The sequence below is a fragment of the Pterocles gutturalis genome, unplaced genomic scaffold (assembly GCF_000699245.1).
Source record: "Pterocles gutturalis isolate BGI_N339 unplaced genomic scaffold, ASM69924v1 scaffold34430, whole genome shotgun sequence".
In the NCBI taxonomy this organism is placed as follows: Eukaryota; Metazoa; Chordata; class Aves; order Pterocliformes; family Pteroclidae; genus Pterocles; species Pterocles gutturalis.
In genome coordinates this window covers 23,901-40,981 of record NW_010142153.1, presented here as the reverse complement: position 1 = coordinate 40,981, position 17,081 = coordinate 23,901, and the positions used below count along the sequence as shown (strand labels likewise).

The window sequence follows — 17,081 nt, the reverse complement described above, 5'->3', positions numbered from 1 at the left end:
CTGGTCCAATGAAATTTTAAATTTTTAATTTTTTTTTTTTTTTTTTTTTTTAGCAAGTAACTTCTACTAGCTTAGCTTCTGAGCAGGTTTAACACAGGATCAATCGAGTGCCAGTGCTGGAACAAATAAGAGGGCTGAAGACAGACTTGTAGCAGGACTGACCTAGTTCAACTTAAGCAGTTGTGACACTGAAGGAAAGGAGTGGTTCTACCTGAAGTCACTTCTAAAATACATTTTAGAAATACTCAGTAGAACTATTAAAGACAGAAACAGTAGGAAAGAACAGAATGGTTCTGGAAAGTATAAAGTGAAGGTTGCTCAGAAGATGTTACTGTTGCTTATGTTAATAATACATGGTATTCCTTACTCCTGTACACGTCAACAATGTTCTGCATCTTACAAATGAGAGATCAATGCAGCATAAGAAATTTAAGGAATTACATGTGAAGTCACATGGACAAGATAGCTTGTTAAAGCTCTGTTTTTATTTAATTGAAAGTTACTGTGTTATTCTCTCCTTTTGCTGAAATGATCTTATTTTTATTTTTGAACATCTTCAGAAAAAATGTATTTCATATCTAGTTTATATCTACCTTTCATTACCCCCTGTTAGAGACTTCTGCCTGCTCCACGTGGTGGGTTTCCGAGGCTTGATGTTACCAGGAGAGATTTGGAAAAGGCTCTTTTTTGTTGCCTGTTAAATCCCTATCTTGGGAGCATTTTGAAGTGTACATTTATGTAGGCAGACAATTCTTTAACTGATGCTGTGGTAAGGAAGCTCTTTTAGAAGTGTGAGGAACTGATTATGGAATAGCTTTGTCTTCTGTCCAGCAGCTGTATAACCCATTGGAGAAGTTTGTCACAGGTGTTTCTTTCTGCCTGCATAGGAAGTTTCAGCTGGTTTCTTCCTTGGCACAGCTTGGAGTTCTGTCTCTTTAGTTGAAACAGCTGTTGTTTTAACCCTGAAGATCTTCTGAATCATTATCTGGTATTTTGGTCAATATTTGTAGAAGAATTATGTAGCACCCTGTAAAGGCATTAGAACTTTGAGTAGAACAGAGTATCAGTATTTTAGGATTGTGGAAATGCCATATGGTGTCAGGATTGGTTTTCTGTAATTCGGCATAAAACAGAGTCTTATGGGTGAATGTTATAAACTTCGGCTCAGTAAGATTTGTTCAGCCTGATTTGCAAATAATAACATCTGAGCATTGGCTTTCTTGATCATCGTGGCTTAGATTAATTCTTGCCCTTGAAATTTGGTATGGCAAATAGCTTGCCCAGGAGCAAGTCACGTCAGTAAGGACGTGTTCTGGAATCCTTACCACGTACATGTTTCTAGCTGTTGGTGAAGAACACTTACAATAGTATGTTGATTTCAGGCAATACTTTAATGCTGCAGGCTTTGAACCACAAATGTAGAATATGGCTCATATCCTAAAATGATATTGGCATTCCTACTTTAAAATTTAGGGCCTGGTATCTAGAAATTGCTCCCTGTTTGGAACTGCTGTAATTTGTGCATGTGATAGTGAAAGGATGTTTCCTTACAGTGAATTGAATTTGGGTTCTTCCTTGTTTTTCCAGAACCTGTATTAATATAGTAATAATAGCACATTTTTTAAGTCAGTAGTGCTTTCTGGGGAATCTCAAGAGAAGACATGATTCATAACCTTCAGCTACAGGATATGTTAAATTTGGGGTGATTAATCCATAGGCTGATTCACAAGTAGTGTGCTGGCATAGGCTTCTTGGGGAGCAGAGCATTTTATTTTCTGTGGAAGGAAGCCTTGTACTTAGCAGAAGCTGGGATTCAAAATTACTTTATTTGTGAGTTTTGTTACTGTGGCTCTCTTAGCTTGTGATCAGAAACAGTGAAAATGGCTTTTGTCTGAATGCAAAATATATGGAGGGGATCAGTAAAAGATTTTAAAACACACTGCATAGTAATTCTTTCCTTGTTTTTAAGTGTTTATTTACTTACTGTAAGGATAGTGGTGAAAGGGAAACTAAATACCTTTAAGATAATAAATGAGATACCATACTGCAGCATCGATCAGGCCAGATTTGTGATTTGTGTCAGTTCAGGTTTCTGTATGTGGATGAGACAAAAGCAAATGACAAAAGTGAAAAAGTGGATGACTTCTCATAATGTCTGTGAATGTCATTTGCAAAAATGAATGACAAAATTGAAGACCACCCATTTGTGCATTTATTAACAGAAAGTTGTTAGTCATCACTGAGCTCTTTCTGACAGGCACTTTTTGCTCTCCTGGGGATGGCTAGGCTGTATGTACAAACTGCAAGTCATCTGGCTAATACTGTCCTTGTTTACCTTTTCTTAATAAAAAGTGTCATCTTTAATGTTTAAGAGCAAAGGAGAAGCTCTTAGTCTTTAGCCTTGTGAAGATGCCATCTTCATCACTGGACTTGTATCTTTTTTTTTTTTTTTTTTTTTTTTTTTTTTTTGAAAAAGGCACTTTTATCCCCTGGCTTTTTTTTTTTTTTTTTTTTTTTTTTTTTTTTTTTGTCCTAGATTTGGATACTTGCCTTGTGGCTTTCTTACTTCCTTCTTCTCTTGAAGGTGCTATCTTAATGGTCCTCAAAGAAGAAAGGCTTATGTTGTAGAAAGTAGTGGGCTGCTTCTGGAAAATGTGGTGTAGAAAATATAGTGAAGTCATGAACAAATTTAGAAAACAATTTTCATAGTAAAACAAAGCTGAATCCATTTCTGAATCTTTATACTGAAAAATTGCTGGTAAAATCTAGTGAATCTTTCCAGTAAAGTTTACTCTTGTATCATGTGATTTTAGACTTTTTATTCCTTGATAGCTTCTTCTTTGACATGGGTAAATAACTCTTTGATGTTGGTAAATGTCCTTTCTAAAAATAGATTGTGAGCAGAAAAGTATTCAGTGGCTCTTGAGTCAGGCTTACATTAAGTCAGTGGGAAATCATTCTGTCTGCTTTAATGGAGGTTGGCTCAACCTCATGTCATTGTGCATTAGCCAAGCCTCAACTACTACCATACAGGAATTCTACAGAGAGTAAATGTTTTATTTTCTTTTTAAATGAAACAATTTGCACAGTTTTTGCAGGGTATTTCTATAATCCTTTGATAAGTAAATCTTAGTTGCTATACATTTGAAATAAATGCTGGTCCTGCAAACTGTTATTTTTTTGGAAATTGTTTTTATTGATGTCAAAAGACATTTTTAAAATGATTATCTGAATGAGGACTTGAAAAATCAGGCCAGCCTCTGACTCTTTCATGGAAAGGTGATGAACTGTTTTAGTTAGATATTTTCAGTTAGAGTGTTTAGAAATTGGGAGGTATGTTTGATAAAGAAAAATTCAATATTCTTCTAATTGTTCAATGGAGGATGCTTCTAATGTGTATGGGAGAAACTGGGATGTTAGATATTTGCTCTTTGGGAAGGGGAAAAAAATTGTCAACTTTATAATTCAGTGGACTCAGAAACAAAATAGTTTTGAACATAGAAGTTGAAATTTCAGAATACCATTTCTGTAACACCTTTAATGTGAAAGTATATACTCTCTGAAAAATGGAAGAAGTAATGGTTTTCTTTAGCTCTGCTGAGCTGTGCTTGGCTAACATTTTTTTCTCATCTGTTTTATAGGTTTTGTAAAAGACACCGGATTAAGTCAAATTCAAATGTTCCATGTGTCCCGAAAGACTTGTTGATGATGTCAGAATTAGTTCTCCCACAGTTCATCTTTAGTCTTATTCAGCACTTGAGAGAGGGGTATAATGAGCCTGGTATGTTTTAAATTTGCATTTATCTAGCATATCTTACCTTGCTGCTCTCTCTTGCTTTGTAGTCTGTGAAGACACAGTACATAAATATATGAATGCTGTCTATAGTTTATATAATTGAATTTTGTGCCTCTTTTGCTAACCAAGTTACTGCCTGCTAGGTGATTTGATTTTGTTCTCTGCTGAAGAGCTTCTTAAAAATGTTTTAACGATTACCTAGCATTGTGTCGAGCTCTTCCAGAAAATGAAATCAGGATTAATTTGAAATTTGTGCATGTGAATTTTAGAAGATTATGAATATATAAATGAATTTCTTTTGTTGTAGTCATAGCTGTTCTGCCTTGTGAAGGTCTTGGCCAAGTTACATTACATTTACACCAAAAGTTCTTGTTATGTGGTTTTCAGCTCTTGATCTGCCATCAGAGAAAGACCTTCATAAAATCCTGCAGGTTTTGGAGCCTCACGTTTCCTTTTTAGAAGATTTGACCAAAATGGGAGGAGCAATGCGATCAGTTCTTACCCAGGTTTTGACTAGCCAGCAGTTCTACAAAGATCTTAGCTCTGGTATGTTTGTGTTATTTCTAATAATTAAATTCTCAAATTGTGAAGAATTTAAGGGCATAAGCTTTTTTTATCACTTCAGTTTTTGCATGTTTTTATTTGACTCTCAAAACCCAGAAAAATGCATGTTTTTAAAGACCATTTTTTGTGGTTGGTAGAAGGGGGGTGGCTTCAGGAGCGACTAGAAACATTTGTTACTAAGACCTGTAAGAGCAAACATTGTTTCAAAATAGTTTTTACAATAAGTCCATCTCTTTAAATGAAGTGAACACAGCAGCTTACTACTTCCAAGTAAGGCATATCAATCTTATTCAAAGTGGAATCTGTCTAACTTATTTTGGGATCTGCTCTCACAGAGGTTACTGGAGGAGACTGGAATGGCAAAATGCTGTTATCTGTCGTGCACGTCTATGCAAAGCCCTTTTTCGTTTTTTCCTTGAAAATACCTCCCCACACCCGAATTATTTATTCTATCCATTCATCACAATGAATCTGAAAATATTGGGCAGTCACTATTAACTCCAAACTACTTAATATAAACTAATTCCATCTTGTTTTTTTTGTGATCAGAAGGTATCTTTTTTGAGTCCTTTGCATACCTCCTTTTCATAGGTATGGAACAAATAGTAATTACGGTAGATTTAAGTTGTCATAACTGGCTTGGGCAGCAGCTAGTTGAAGAACTAGCAGTCTCTAAATCTTTATTTGAAAGGAAAAACACTTATGAAAGCTGCCTCAGGGACAGTTGTATTTATTCTGTTTCCTTTCTCTTCTTCTCTCCTGTTTAATAATATTTGAATGGGAGACATCTTTTCCTGTATGTGATGGAAAAGTGGAGAGGGAATGGGAAGTAAGGCGTTCTTATCTGAACTCTTGGAATAGAGAATATGTATGCTTGAGTAGGTACAGTTTCTGGGTAGGGAAAGCAAAGAAGGAAATTTTAGACCAAAACCTGCCCTTCTGACTTTGAATGCAAAAGGTGCACAGCTAGAAAGATACTGTCATCTCTTTAGTGTTTTATTTTTCTTAAATGCTTGACACAGTTTGCTCCTCCAAAGGTGTTTTTTTTTTTTTTTTTGGTATGTAACAAATGTGTTGGGGTTTGTAGTCCATTTGTTTGTGGAAATTTTTATATCCTGAGCATGCAGTGTGACTTTGCTTCATCAAACAGTTGAAATGATGATATCTTTATGAGTAGTCTCCATTAATCGCAACTGTCAAAATTTGAAATTTGAAATAAAAATTCCAAATATTAGAAGTTAAATATGGCATTTTACCATTACTGGGTTTTTTTGTTGGTTTATTTTTTTTTCCCATTGGAAATTGTAGGTCTGTCCTTTCTGTCCAAAACCAAATGTTTTGAAATAATAAAACAAGTACTTTTTTTTTGCTATAGTGTTAATGGTGGCAGTGCTGGTAAAATAGAAATTAAGAAAACTTAAGAAAACACTATGTTGGAAGGGAAAAAGTGAGGTTTTTTTTTCCTTTGGATTTCAGTTCATCAGTTGGAGAAGCTTTTTAGCTTCTGCATTTCATAATTGTACAGCTTATTAAAACATTGTGGATAATTTTTTAGATTGCTTGTATAGAATACGAAGTATATGAACCAAGTAGCTGCTGTTGTACTTTAATTTAATGCTGTTTTACATATGTATTCAAGGTGTTGGAGAGAATGCATGTGCAAAGAAAAGTCATGAGAAGTACCTCATTGCTTTGAAAGGCTCTGGACTGGCATTTCCTGAGGATAAAATTGCATGTGGTATGCAGGAACAAGGAGCTGGAACTAGCACATTAGCAGTTCAAGGTTTGTGTAGAAAAGTGTTTTAAGAGAAGACTTGATTATTGTTGCTTTTCATGGAAACTGTTCTTTTAGTTTATTTATTTAAAGAAACAAAATTATCTCACTGAAACTTAAGGAATTACCTGTTATTTAGTGCAACACCAAATGACAGGACTCATTTTAATTCTGTCAATGAAGCTAGACATATTAACTTTTTGTTGCTAATATACTAAGCATCATTTCCCAGTCGTAGCATTAGTGGAATTTGAGTAGGCAGGATGAAATTGCTCGTAGTGGAATTTTGTCACTGCAACTAAGTTAAGCCACCTATTCTTACAAAAGTGCTGTGGAATTTTTTTGATCGTGGAAGGCCATCAGAGTTTTTTTGCGATTTCTGAGAAAACACGTCTCCGTTACCTCAGTATGTTGAAGTTCTGCAATGGAACTTATTGGCAAATCCCTAGTTTTGTATTGCTTGGAAATCTTACTCTGACTTCTCAGTCCACCACTGTGTATCTTTTAAAGAAAGTTAATGTGGTGTATCATTTCATGCTGGCTCATTAAATATCAAAATACTCTTTTCAGTATAAGACTTATGAAAGGCATCTCTGAATTTTTTTGTTTCAAAAGGTTTAGCAGGTGCTACAGCAACATCAGGACAAGGGGATTCTTCAGATGAGGTGAGACTGTTTTTAAAAACTATAATGAACTGCAGCGGAATATTAAGTGGAGAGAATGCTTGCAGCCATATCCCACAAACCTTAACTCTTCTATCTACCACATATTCTCTCGCTTTTAATAATTAGGAATGTTAAGGAATATAAAGCAATAGATCTCATGTCTTTGATTTACTAAGGACCACTTGAAAAATCCTTATTTTTGCTAATACTATTTCATATTACTTTATGTGTGTAATATAGAAGAAACTTGTATATGTAGTTCAAAAGTCGCTATCAAGTAAATTGGGCTTGATTAAAGCAAATTTAAAGCATGTGATGTTGTGAATGGTGTTAGTAGCTTTTAGCACTTGAGAATCCAGCAGAGCTGGTGATAGCAGCAGTGAGAATTTCTCTGTAGATAAATTCCCATGTGTAGACTTGACCTTACTTACCAAACACATTGAGTGGGAGTAAAAAGGAGGGAAACTCCTTTTAGATTGAGCTGTAATAAGTAAGTGGAGTTTAATGAGGAAAGTTACATTCTGGTAAAGTTACTTTATAAATTTATTCTCATTTTTTCCCCCTACTATTTAAAATCTCGTTTCAACTAGTAAGCCTTAGAAGCCATTCTGATAGGGTAGTATAACAAACTTTAAATAATGTGAGGTATAGTTTTTCATAGGATTTTTGATTACATTGAGTTCTATGTGAACAAGTATTGAAGTAAAAACAAATGTTTGTGTATGTCTAAAACAGTTGTATGACATGCTTGCCTCTGTCACGAGCACAGCAGCATCTGTTATGCTTTCAGCAGTGCTATTTATAATTTGGCAATTTTCAAAGTATTGCTTGTTGTTTTTTCACCACCACTTGACAAACAAACAGAAAATAAAACCCCACAGAGACTGCTGACAGTATCACGTAAGGCCCATGAAAGAAGGCAGCAATTCAAGTTAATGTTAATAACCTCAAGTAGTGTTTTCAAATAAACTTAAAATGGCTCAGTGTGCTTCTTTCTCTTTTACCCCTATGAGTGATGAGGAGAGGGGAGTAAACTGAAGTTGCTAAGAGTCTGAAGAGAGATTGGATATTGCTGACATTTCGTTTGGGAAAGAAGTCCAAGAGGGATGCAGAGACAGAGATGTATTTTAGGGAGAAAGATTTTATCAGGAAAAGGTAATTTTTTCAAGGAAAAGATATTTTATGAATAAAAAAGGGAGGAATTACAGCAACTGCATTATAGCTTGCTAGAGATACCCGTTTTCTAGAGAGATTTTTCTTTCTGATCTCCAGGTTATAAATATACATGTAGGTATTTAACTATGTTACTGCAGATGTGATTTGTCTAAGTTGAAATTCTGCATATACTCACATACCTGGAATCAATTTTGAGATGTTAACTTCATTATTAAGATATATTGTAGAAAAGCAGAAGGCCCTGTTCGAAATCTGTATTTAGAAAATTTTAAAAAGAATGAGGGAGTAACATGCAGATAAAACAATAAACACTGAAAATCGTAATTTTTTTTAGTATATATTTTGACTTTTCAAATTTCCTTTCATATTTTTAATAAAATCACATTGATATGGTATGGGATACAGTTAAAATAATATAAAAAGTTTCTTGGTTGTTTTTTTTTAAACAAAAAAATCCTCTGCTAGTGGCATTGCTGAATAAAGTTAATTTTTTATTTATAATATTTTTCTTAATCATGGTCTGCTTGACAAATACAAATTGCTGAAAAGAAAGTCTAGTCCTTTCATGGAAAAGCCAGAACAGAACTGTGCATGTGGAAGGCTGAAGTGTTTATTAGAAAAAATATGTTACTGGAGAAATGCTTTCTAGAGAAATGAGAAAAAAGTTATCTTGCTTTGTGACTTCTCTTCCTCTCCCCTGCCTTCCCCTGGAAAGGCATTTACAGCTTTTTTTATGCTTTGTTTATACTCTCATATAGCAGAGTAAAACTATGTTCTAATTAAGAAATGTGTCAAGAGTACAATTTTAACTGGATTTTCTTCCTCTGGTATTTAAGATAAATCTAGAAAGGTTAATATTATTTTTTACCACCTACATCTTAAAGGTAGCATTGTTTTACAGACGAAAGGCCAGATTACAAAATTTACATAGGCTATAAATTAGAGCAGTGTTTCTTCAGGCAACTAAATAATTTGAAAAGTTTTGCATAGTTCAGTATTTAGTGTCACTAAATGAAATGAATCTGAAGGGTGGATGTATCCTGAGATTGTGTTGTGGGTTGTTTTGTTTTGTTCCCCTCCTGAAACAGTAGAGGCTCACTTGTGCTTTACTTCTCAAATGGTTTGTATTCCATCTTGTGGTATTTTGGAGAGAACTCACCATCAGTTTTCTTTATTACCTTTTCTTCCTCATGTTTTCCTTTGTGCAAAATGAGAAGAAAAAGCCCTCTCTATACCTGTCCTCCTATTTAAGAAGTTTTTGTGTTCCAAGAAATCAAATAAAACCCAATCCATGAACACTTTTACCACATTCATGAATAAACTTTTTTGTATTGGGTATCTCTGTTTGGCTGCACTTGTAGTTTAAGCACTGAATGCTGTATTACTCAGTTATATAGTTTTTTACTCCAATTGCCATTTGATGTAATTGTACAAATATCTATGTATAATATCTAATAAATAAAGTTTATCATCTGAATTTACAACAGATGTGGCACACCTTAGGCGTATTGCAAAATATTATATTATGTAAAATAAATCTTTGCTGTTATCCAGATATATTTACACAGCATTATTCAATGGGTAAAAACAAGGTGTTCTACATTTGCTTACTCATTCTCTTACTCTCTATCCCTGGGTTTGCAGACATCATGTGAGCTAGGACTCGCTATCTCAAGGCTGTTACAACTCCTGCACTCAACATTAACTTTTAATCCTACCTTACTGAAGAAATGGAAACCAACTGTCTAACATTATTAAGGAAAAAAGAGTTCTCAAGAAAGTGTTTCTCATAAGTCACTTAATTTTTCTTCTTTTTAGTGAAACCACTTCAAAAGTTGCAATAAAGACTGTTGTATATTTAAATTTTTCTCATACTGTAGAAGGAGAAATGCATTTTGTTTTCCAGAGCAGTGGTATTGGAGGCTAGAATCCAACACATTAGTCACAGTTTGTATACCCAAATGCATTATTTTCTGGTTAAGGCCCCTATAGTAACTCTGGATTAACTGAGACTGCTGAAAAGATCTTGAGACCTCCAGCTATCAATTTTCCAGCTATAGGAATTTAGTTTCCTCTTTTTCAGGACAGGAGACTTAAATTACAGAGTCCTGAAGTCTGTAGTAATATCTCAGCAGGTCTGATTTTTGCTTTAGAGTACTTGACCCCTCTGATGGGCAATGGCAATATCCTGAGAACTGACTGGCTCACGATGGAAGTACAAAAGTAAGGTGTGTTCACAAAGACCACAGAACACCTTAAGAATTAAAATGTGTGTCCATTTTAAAAATAATTTTCAGATGGAGGTACTGAAAGGCTAGGAAAATTCAGACCTTTCGTTAGCATGATATTTTTGATCAGTCCTTAGATATAAAATATGAATAATCTTTCTCCCCAAGGAAGGAGAGTCACTTCTTGAGTTCTTGGTTTTTTATAATTCCAGTGAAGTTTGGAAGTAAAATATGGTATTTGCTTAGAGGAGAAGGATATTGATTGCTTATTTTTAATAGTAGGTACCTGCATTAATTATCTCTCATTTTATTAGATCCAGTAGGAATCTTTGTTTCCACTGTTTCATTAGGTCTGCCATTGTCGGTAAAGATCCATGCAGCATTTAATATAGTCCTATAATGTCATGTTCTTTTTTAACACCCAGTGTTAGACTTTGTAAAGTGGTGGTGATGTTGTTTGTAACTTGCATTGCATTTTGGAACCTTTGCTGTTTTGTTTGCAGAGTGCCTTGAAAGTTTCAGATGACAAGTGCCTGCATAAAGTGTTTCCATTATTCTGTAGGGAACAAGCAATTGGAGTGCAGCAATTAGAACTGGCCTCTTAAAGGTGTCAACAAAAACTTAACTCTTGATCAGAACTTTATATTGATTAGAAAATGTCTAGCTAAATGTCTGAATTGCCAAATTTAATAGCCAGTATGTTGTCTGATATTTTTTTAGGATGAGTATGTGAAACCTTGAATGTGCAACAGTTAGAAATTTTGTAGCGTTGAACATTTTTGTAGTGTTGAACATTTTTGTAGCAGTCAGTTTCAGAAATCAGAGCAGGTAACCTTGCAAAATTAATTAAATAGATGAAGGTGTCTGAACTTGCAGATGATAATGTTGCCTGTAGGGGGAAAAAAGGCAATTTAAAAATTTGTGGTTTTCCTGATGAGTTACACAGAGTCCAAGGTTCCTATAAACAGCAAAAGTGTTTTTCTGGTAAGAGAGTATATTCAGGGCTTTTCTGGTTTAGCTGGATAGTTGGACCAGAATTTTGAGAGCATACCATATCTTGTCAATAAAATTTTAAATATACGATGATCAATTTTTTTAAACTCTTCTCCTACCCCAGGAGGACCAGGATGGTAGCCAAGGTGTGGGCAAGCGCAAGAGAGTGAAACTAAGCAGCACCACCAAAGGTATTTATAAAGTGCTGATCTCAGTTTATCATATTTGCTTTATGTCTATCTGAAAAATTATCTAGAAATATTCATTCACTTCCCAAGCACTTTAGTGCTGCATATGACAGGCATTAAACATAGCAAAGTCTAAAAAAGAATTGCAAGTGAAATTGTGGTTATCGGCAACTTTTATTTCCCTTGAGTGAGTACCACTGTCTGCACTCTATTTGACCAGTCATTTTATCACCGTCATGTTGTAAGCTGACCTTTAAAAACTTATTTAATTTTCATTGTGTGGCTGGCAAGGTTGCAATACAGCTTGGCAAACAAGTTTTTGATGTGTTTCTTCTTAACAATTCTTTTGCATTATGCCGCTGTACAGTATGATTGTGTTCTCAGACAGGCAAGAATGGTTCTCTCTGGTTCTGGTTGGTTTTTCTGTACTGTTCTAGTAATATTTAAGAAAAGATATTGGAATGAAGCCTCCTTTGAAGCCACTCCATTCTTATCCTAGATTGAAATTAGTTCTCTGTGCAAATTCTAGTCTAACATGAAGAGCACTCACATTGAGATCTGTGCAAGTTTTAATTCAAGGATGAACATAGGCTAGAGACAAGCTAGCCCTGTCCCATGCTTGTCCTTGACATGTTTTTGCGCTAAAAAGTTTTTAAATAATAATATTTAAACTCTTATTATTAAACAAAGAACACATTTTTTTAGTATGAGTATGAGGAGAGTGAGAGAAAGCGCAAAGAAATTGCAAGCCCTGAGAAAAGAACATTCAGGTGAAAAACTGTGGTAAAAGTTGGAATAAAATTTCTGGAAGGGCTTTGGTATGAGGGTTTGGAACTTGAATTTGAGATGCAAGGGTTCATGAAGTCGGTAAAAAGGTATGAAGGTGTTGTGAGGAGTATGGGAAAGTAAGATTGATTGTTTCTAGTGGTTTCAGATTGAAGGAAAATGATTGGGAAGCTGGAAAAGCAGAGAACTAAATGTTTTGTCAGTGGTGTTGTTAAGAGATGATCTTAGAAATGGTGTGTGAAAGATTGTGGCAGAGAATCATAATGTGGAAGAGGTGATAGTTTGGGAGGAATGTGGGGAACTTCCACACATCCAAGGAAAGCTCTTACTTGAGCTTTAGAGGTTTTTAGCTTGTCTAAAATATAAGAGTCAGGTAATGCAAGAAGAAATGCTTTTTTGCTGATGCATAGTAACTGATTATGGGAAATAGGCAGGGAGGAAGCTCAGGTTGAGAAGCAGCCAGATCTGAAAGCCAATATCAGCGGTGGCATTTCAGGAAAAGTGATACTTTAATTCAACATTTCATTTCCCCCCAGGATTGTAGTCTTCCCCCTCTGAGGCATCCCAGCATGGACTGTGCTCATGATGTTGATAGCTCCTAATATCAGCCCCAGAGGAGGGAGTCTGCCAGTGGGGGAAGGGTAAGTATCTGTTTTTATTAAATATTGAATAGTTTTCTGAAGTTTTCAGTATTCATATTTTATGTCCAATAGGGTATAAAATAAGAGTCTGAAAAGAAAATTTTAGAAAACTGAGTATTGAATAAAAACAGATTTACCTTTTCCATATAAGCAGACTCCCTGTCCCATCCTATGTCTTTAGTGGTAGTGTCTTCATAGAGGCTTATTCACCTTCGTAGAGGTGATACCTTGGAATGCAAAGGCTCATATTCCAGAGAGATGTTTACATTAGTCTATGGGGTCTTTTGTGGCACTAGGAAAGAATAAAAGGTTTCTTTAAAGAAAATACAGGTTTTGTGCTGAGGTTCACTGATACAGGTATGGGACTGAGTATTGGGAGAATTTTAATTTTTACTCTATTTTAAAACCTGCATCCTGCATCTATCTGAAATACTTGATGTTTAAGACAATTTCAAACCCACAAGCACTATTCTTTTTTCTTATTTGTTGAAAGAAATTTAAATCTTGTCATGCTTTTCTCAAGAGTGGGAACATTAGTCCCAGTGCTCTTGACAAACTTTCCAAGTTGGGTAAGAGCATTCTGCCTACTTAAATTCTCTAGCAGGTATAAGTGGATATATATTCTTCCATCCCTGCCTGAAACTGCTGTATGAAGAACTTGATACACACTGTTCAACTGTGATACGTGTCAGAGAAAGCTGCACATCAGTGGCAGATGGGTTGTTGTGCCACCTGCATCAATGCCTGGTGTTCTCACTCAGGGGCATTTGGCATGTACCTAAACCTGTGCTATCTGTTCTGTGGACAGACGACTTCAGTCTGCATGGCTACCAAGCTTTCTGGGCAGTAAAATCACATACGCAATTTGTTAACAAGAAATGAGGAAGAGAACATAAATGATCAACATATGTTTGCTGCAGTAGGTGATATGTAATGCTTTACAAATATAGTAATATTAAAATATCTTTCATGACTTTGTGAAGGTAATTTTTTATTTCAATGCTTGTAGAATATATTGAATAAAACATATTCTTGTCTTTGTGTGACTTGCTAGAGTCTTGAGGAGATCTGTAAAATTTAAATTATTCATTATTTCTCATGATCTTTTGCAATTTCTGAGATGTTTTGGGACGATTGGTCCCTTGATTGGGGAACTCTGACCTTTGGTGGAAAATGGAGGTAATTCCTGCTTAGGAAAAGCACAAATGCCTATCCTGCTTAGGATAGGCACAAAGCTATCCAGTGCAGTCCCTAAAGCTGTCGTATTTCAGTGAAGAGGCAAGTCTTCAAGGCCAGATAATGCTCAGCTTAAGTGTTTTTGAATCTGTGCTGATGGGAGCACTTCATACAGTCCCATTGGAATAAGGGATTCTGTGGGTTGGTTATACCTAGAAATCAACTAGACCTGAGGATATAAGGAACATTACTATTTTCTTTAGTCCTTATATGTGTTATGGGAGTGAAGAATACCTGTTGTAGTTTTAAATCATAAATAATCAACCTCTTGAGGAATGATCATAGAGTCTATATTTTAGGTTAAATGGAGTTAATATGGCTTATGCTTTGTCAAGCCATAGCTTCATGAACAGTTTATTCTAGCAGAGGTCAGTTTGTGCAGCTTTGCAATCAGGAAACTGATCTGCTTGAAAAGGCACCTGACAGAATGGAAAGCTGACTTGATGCCTGTGTAGGCACCCCACAGGGATATACTGTCAGCATGAGTAAGGGGGCAGAGTGAATGGCCAGGAATTGAATGGGGAAAGATGAGGCTATCCCTTCTGGTGCCATCAGGAGCTAGTGCCTGATTATCTGATTATGGTCATTTTCATATTAAAAAACCCCAACTGGCCAACAAAAAACTTTGTGATTGGTGAATCAGTGCATACATTGCTTTAAAAATAACTGATATGTTATTGCTGCTATTTAGTTTGTTTAGAGCTTTGTAAACAGAACGTGTTCTTAGGTGATAGAACTCATCACTTAATTACCAACTGTATTTTGTTTTGCTATTTTAACTTTGTCTGAGTAGTAGTCTATACTAACAGTTTCCCTCAGTTAAGTGGCTGTGTAAATACTGTGCAAATTGCTGTGATTCATTACCATCAGGGAGTTATTACAGTGAGGTGATACGATTTAATGCAATCAGTGAAGACTGGACTCAGCGGTAGAATTGTGCTGAAAACTTTCATTGACTGCTCTGGGAGGTCCTTTCTACTGTTGCAGACTCTGACACTGTGCAGTGTTGCCCATGTTCATTTTCCCAGTGTTTTTGAAAAAAAAATACTTAAAGAGTGCACTAAGTTGTTCTTAAATTTTTATTACTGAGTTTTATATAAGACAGTGCAACTGCACTATCATTGCTTTTAGTTTTAATAATTATTACATTACACATCCCCTCCTCCAACCTTCTATGCAGATCAATCTATCATGGATGTTTTGAAGCATAAATGTTTTCTGGAAGAATTATTATTTTGGACAATAAAATATGAATTTCCACAGAAGATGGTGACTTTCTTACTCAACATGCTGCCAGATCAAGATTATAAGGTATTTGCCTTGCTTCATTCAAACTTAAATGTCTTTTCACATACTTAGTGTGTATTCTGCCTTGCATGAGACCACATATGTTCATATTTGAATAATAAGCAGTAAAGTAATGCAGTCCTTTTACCTTGTTTTGAGTATTTCGTTAGAAGGTCTAAAGTGTATAGTATTTGAAGAGAGATGTGGACAAAGCAAGATAGGTAATTCTGGAGCAGCAGTGTTGATTTTGTGCTCATGGTTTGTTTTTTCCTTTTTGGCTTTTAGTGCATATTTGCATGTTCTGGATTTTGTTTTATTTTACTTTGTAAATTGGATTTTTATCAGCACTAAATGATTTGCTAGTGTGGTATGACTGGTAAATAATTGCAGTGACTTCATTCCTGTTGCAACTGTTGTGGTAGGCAGTGGTTTCTCTATATAGGCCATTACAGTTCGAGTGTTCTTGCTGCAGCTAATGCCCTAGGTGATTTTGGCAGCATTTCAGGTGCTTCCTTACAGAGTTTTGCAGTTGTCCATACCAAGTGTCTCCTGGCCTGGAGTCATGGGGACTGGTTGTCATTTTCCTGTTTTAAATCTTGGTGTGCAGCCAGGTTTGGTTGTTTGCTCTAGACGTTCCCAAGACCTGGCATACATAGCAATCAGGCTTAACATTTTGCTCTGATCATGTCATACGTTTGAGCCACACAAATATTTTGGACCTTCCCAATCTTTGCTGGGAAGCAAAGATCAAGAAATGCTGAAGTCCGGGCATGCAGATTTCTTCAGAAATGTCTGTTTATAATGGGACAGCCCTGTGTCCTTGCCCCCTTAAAACCTTGCTGTATCAAAGCGGAGGATATGAAGATAACTTGCAAGGAAGAAAAAGAGAAGATGCGTGCCTTCAGCAATACTCTGTCCATGTCAAGACGGCATATTGATTTGGGATACCAGCATGGATTCATCTTGGTCTTGGATTCAGCTAATATATGAGGAGACGTGAGGACTTCGTAACTGATGATCCCTTGCCATGAAGCCTGAATTCTTCTTGATTTTGGAGGTCCACATGGACATCCAGTTCTCCTGGTCTGTTGACAGCTAAACTCCTGCATGTGAAAATACCCAGCTGCTAGCAGCATGGGGTGGAATCTGGTAAGTGTTTCTGTGTTTACCTTTTTACTATACCCTGTAATAACAACAACTTCTAATGATCATGGGATCGTTTTTCCTTTGACAACAAGCCACAGTCTTCAGTGGCTCTCTTCATTGTGTTCATAATCTCTCTTCACTATGTACTCAGAATGGAGACTCTGGTATATTTGTTTTTTTCTACTGTCTGCCACCTTTATCTGGAAGTAATCCATCTTCCACCCACCAGTACTGTATGTTCAGACAAAAGGATTATTTAAATCCCCCCCCCCCCCCCCCCCTTTTTTTTTTTTGTTACCAATGTCATATTGTGTTTGATTAAACAGTTAATTCCTATGTACAAACTTTATTACTAGCACAAATCCGAAATATTTGAAATCTTTCAGAATCTTTTTGAATCTGTGTTTATTTTAATTGCTGTGATTGTCTAAAATGTATTTTTCAGTAGTAAGGTAACTCAGAGCAGGAAATCCATTGCACAACAATACTAGGGAGGCAGTAACACTATTTTTTCCCAAGATACCTGTGCTTTGTTGCAAAACTGTCAATGATGCATGAATTTTAAACATGTCTATGAGGATTGTGGCAAATTTACAAGGAG

General features: G+C 35.7%; 1 protein-coding gene across 1 annotated transcript in view; it reads left to right on the top strand.

The window, feature by feature from the left end:
- Positions 1-3,648: 3,648 nt before the first annotated feature.
- Positions 3,649-17,081, top strand: part of LOC104469682 (E3 ubiquitin-protein ligase UBR3) — a gene marked incomplete at its 3' end in the record, with an annotated part of 34,530 nt that continues 21,097 nt past the window's right edge. Inside the window, exons 1-6 of the mRNA XM_010084278.1 lie at positions 3,649-3,781; positions 4,184-4,342; positions 6,000-6,143; positions 6,750-6,799; positions 11,321-11,387; positions 15,228-15,358. Coding sequence (XP_010082580.1) covers positions 3,706-3,781; positions 4,184-4,342; positions 6,000-6,143; positions 6,750-6,799; positions 11,321-11,387; positions 15,228-15,358 — 627 coding nt within the window. The remainder of the gene's footprint in view (positions 3,782-4,183; positions 4,343-5,999; positions 6,144-6,749; positions 6,800-11,320; positions 11,388-15,227; positions 15,359-17,081) is intronic.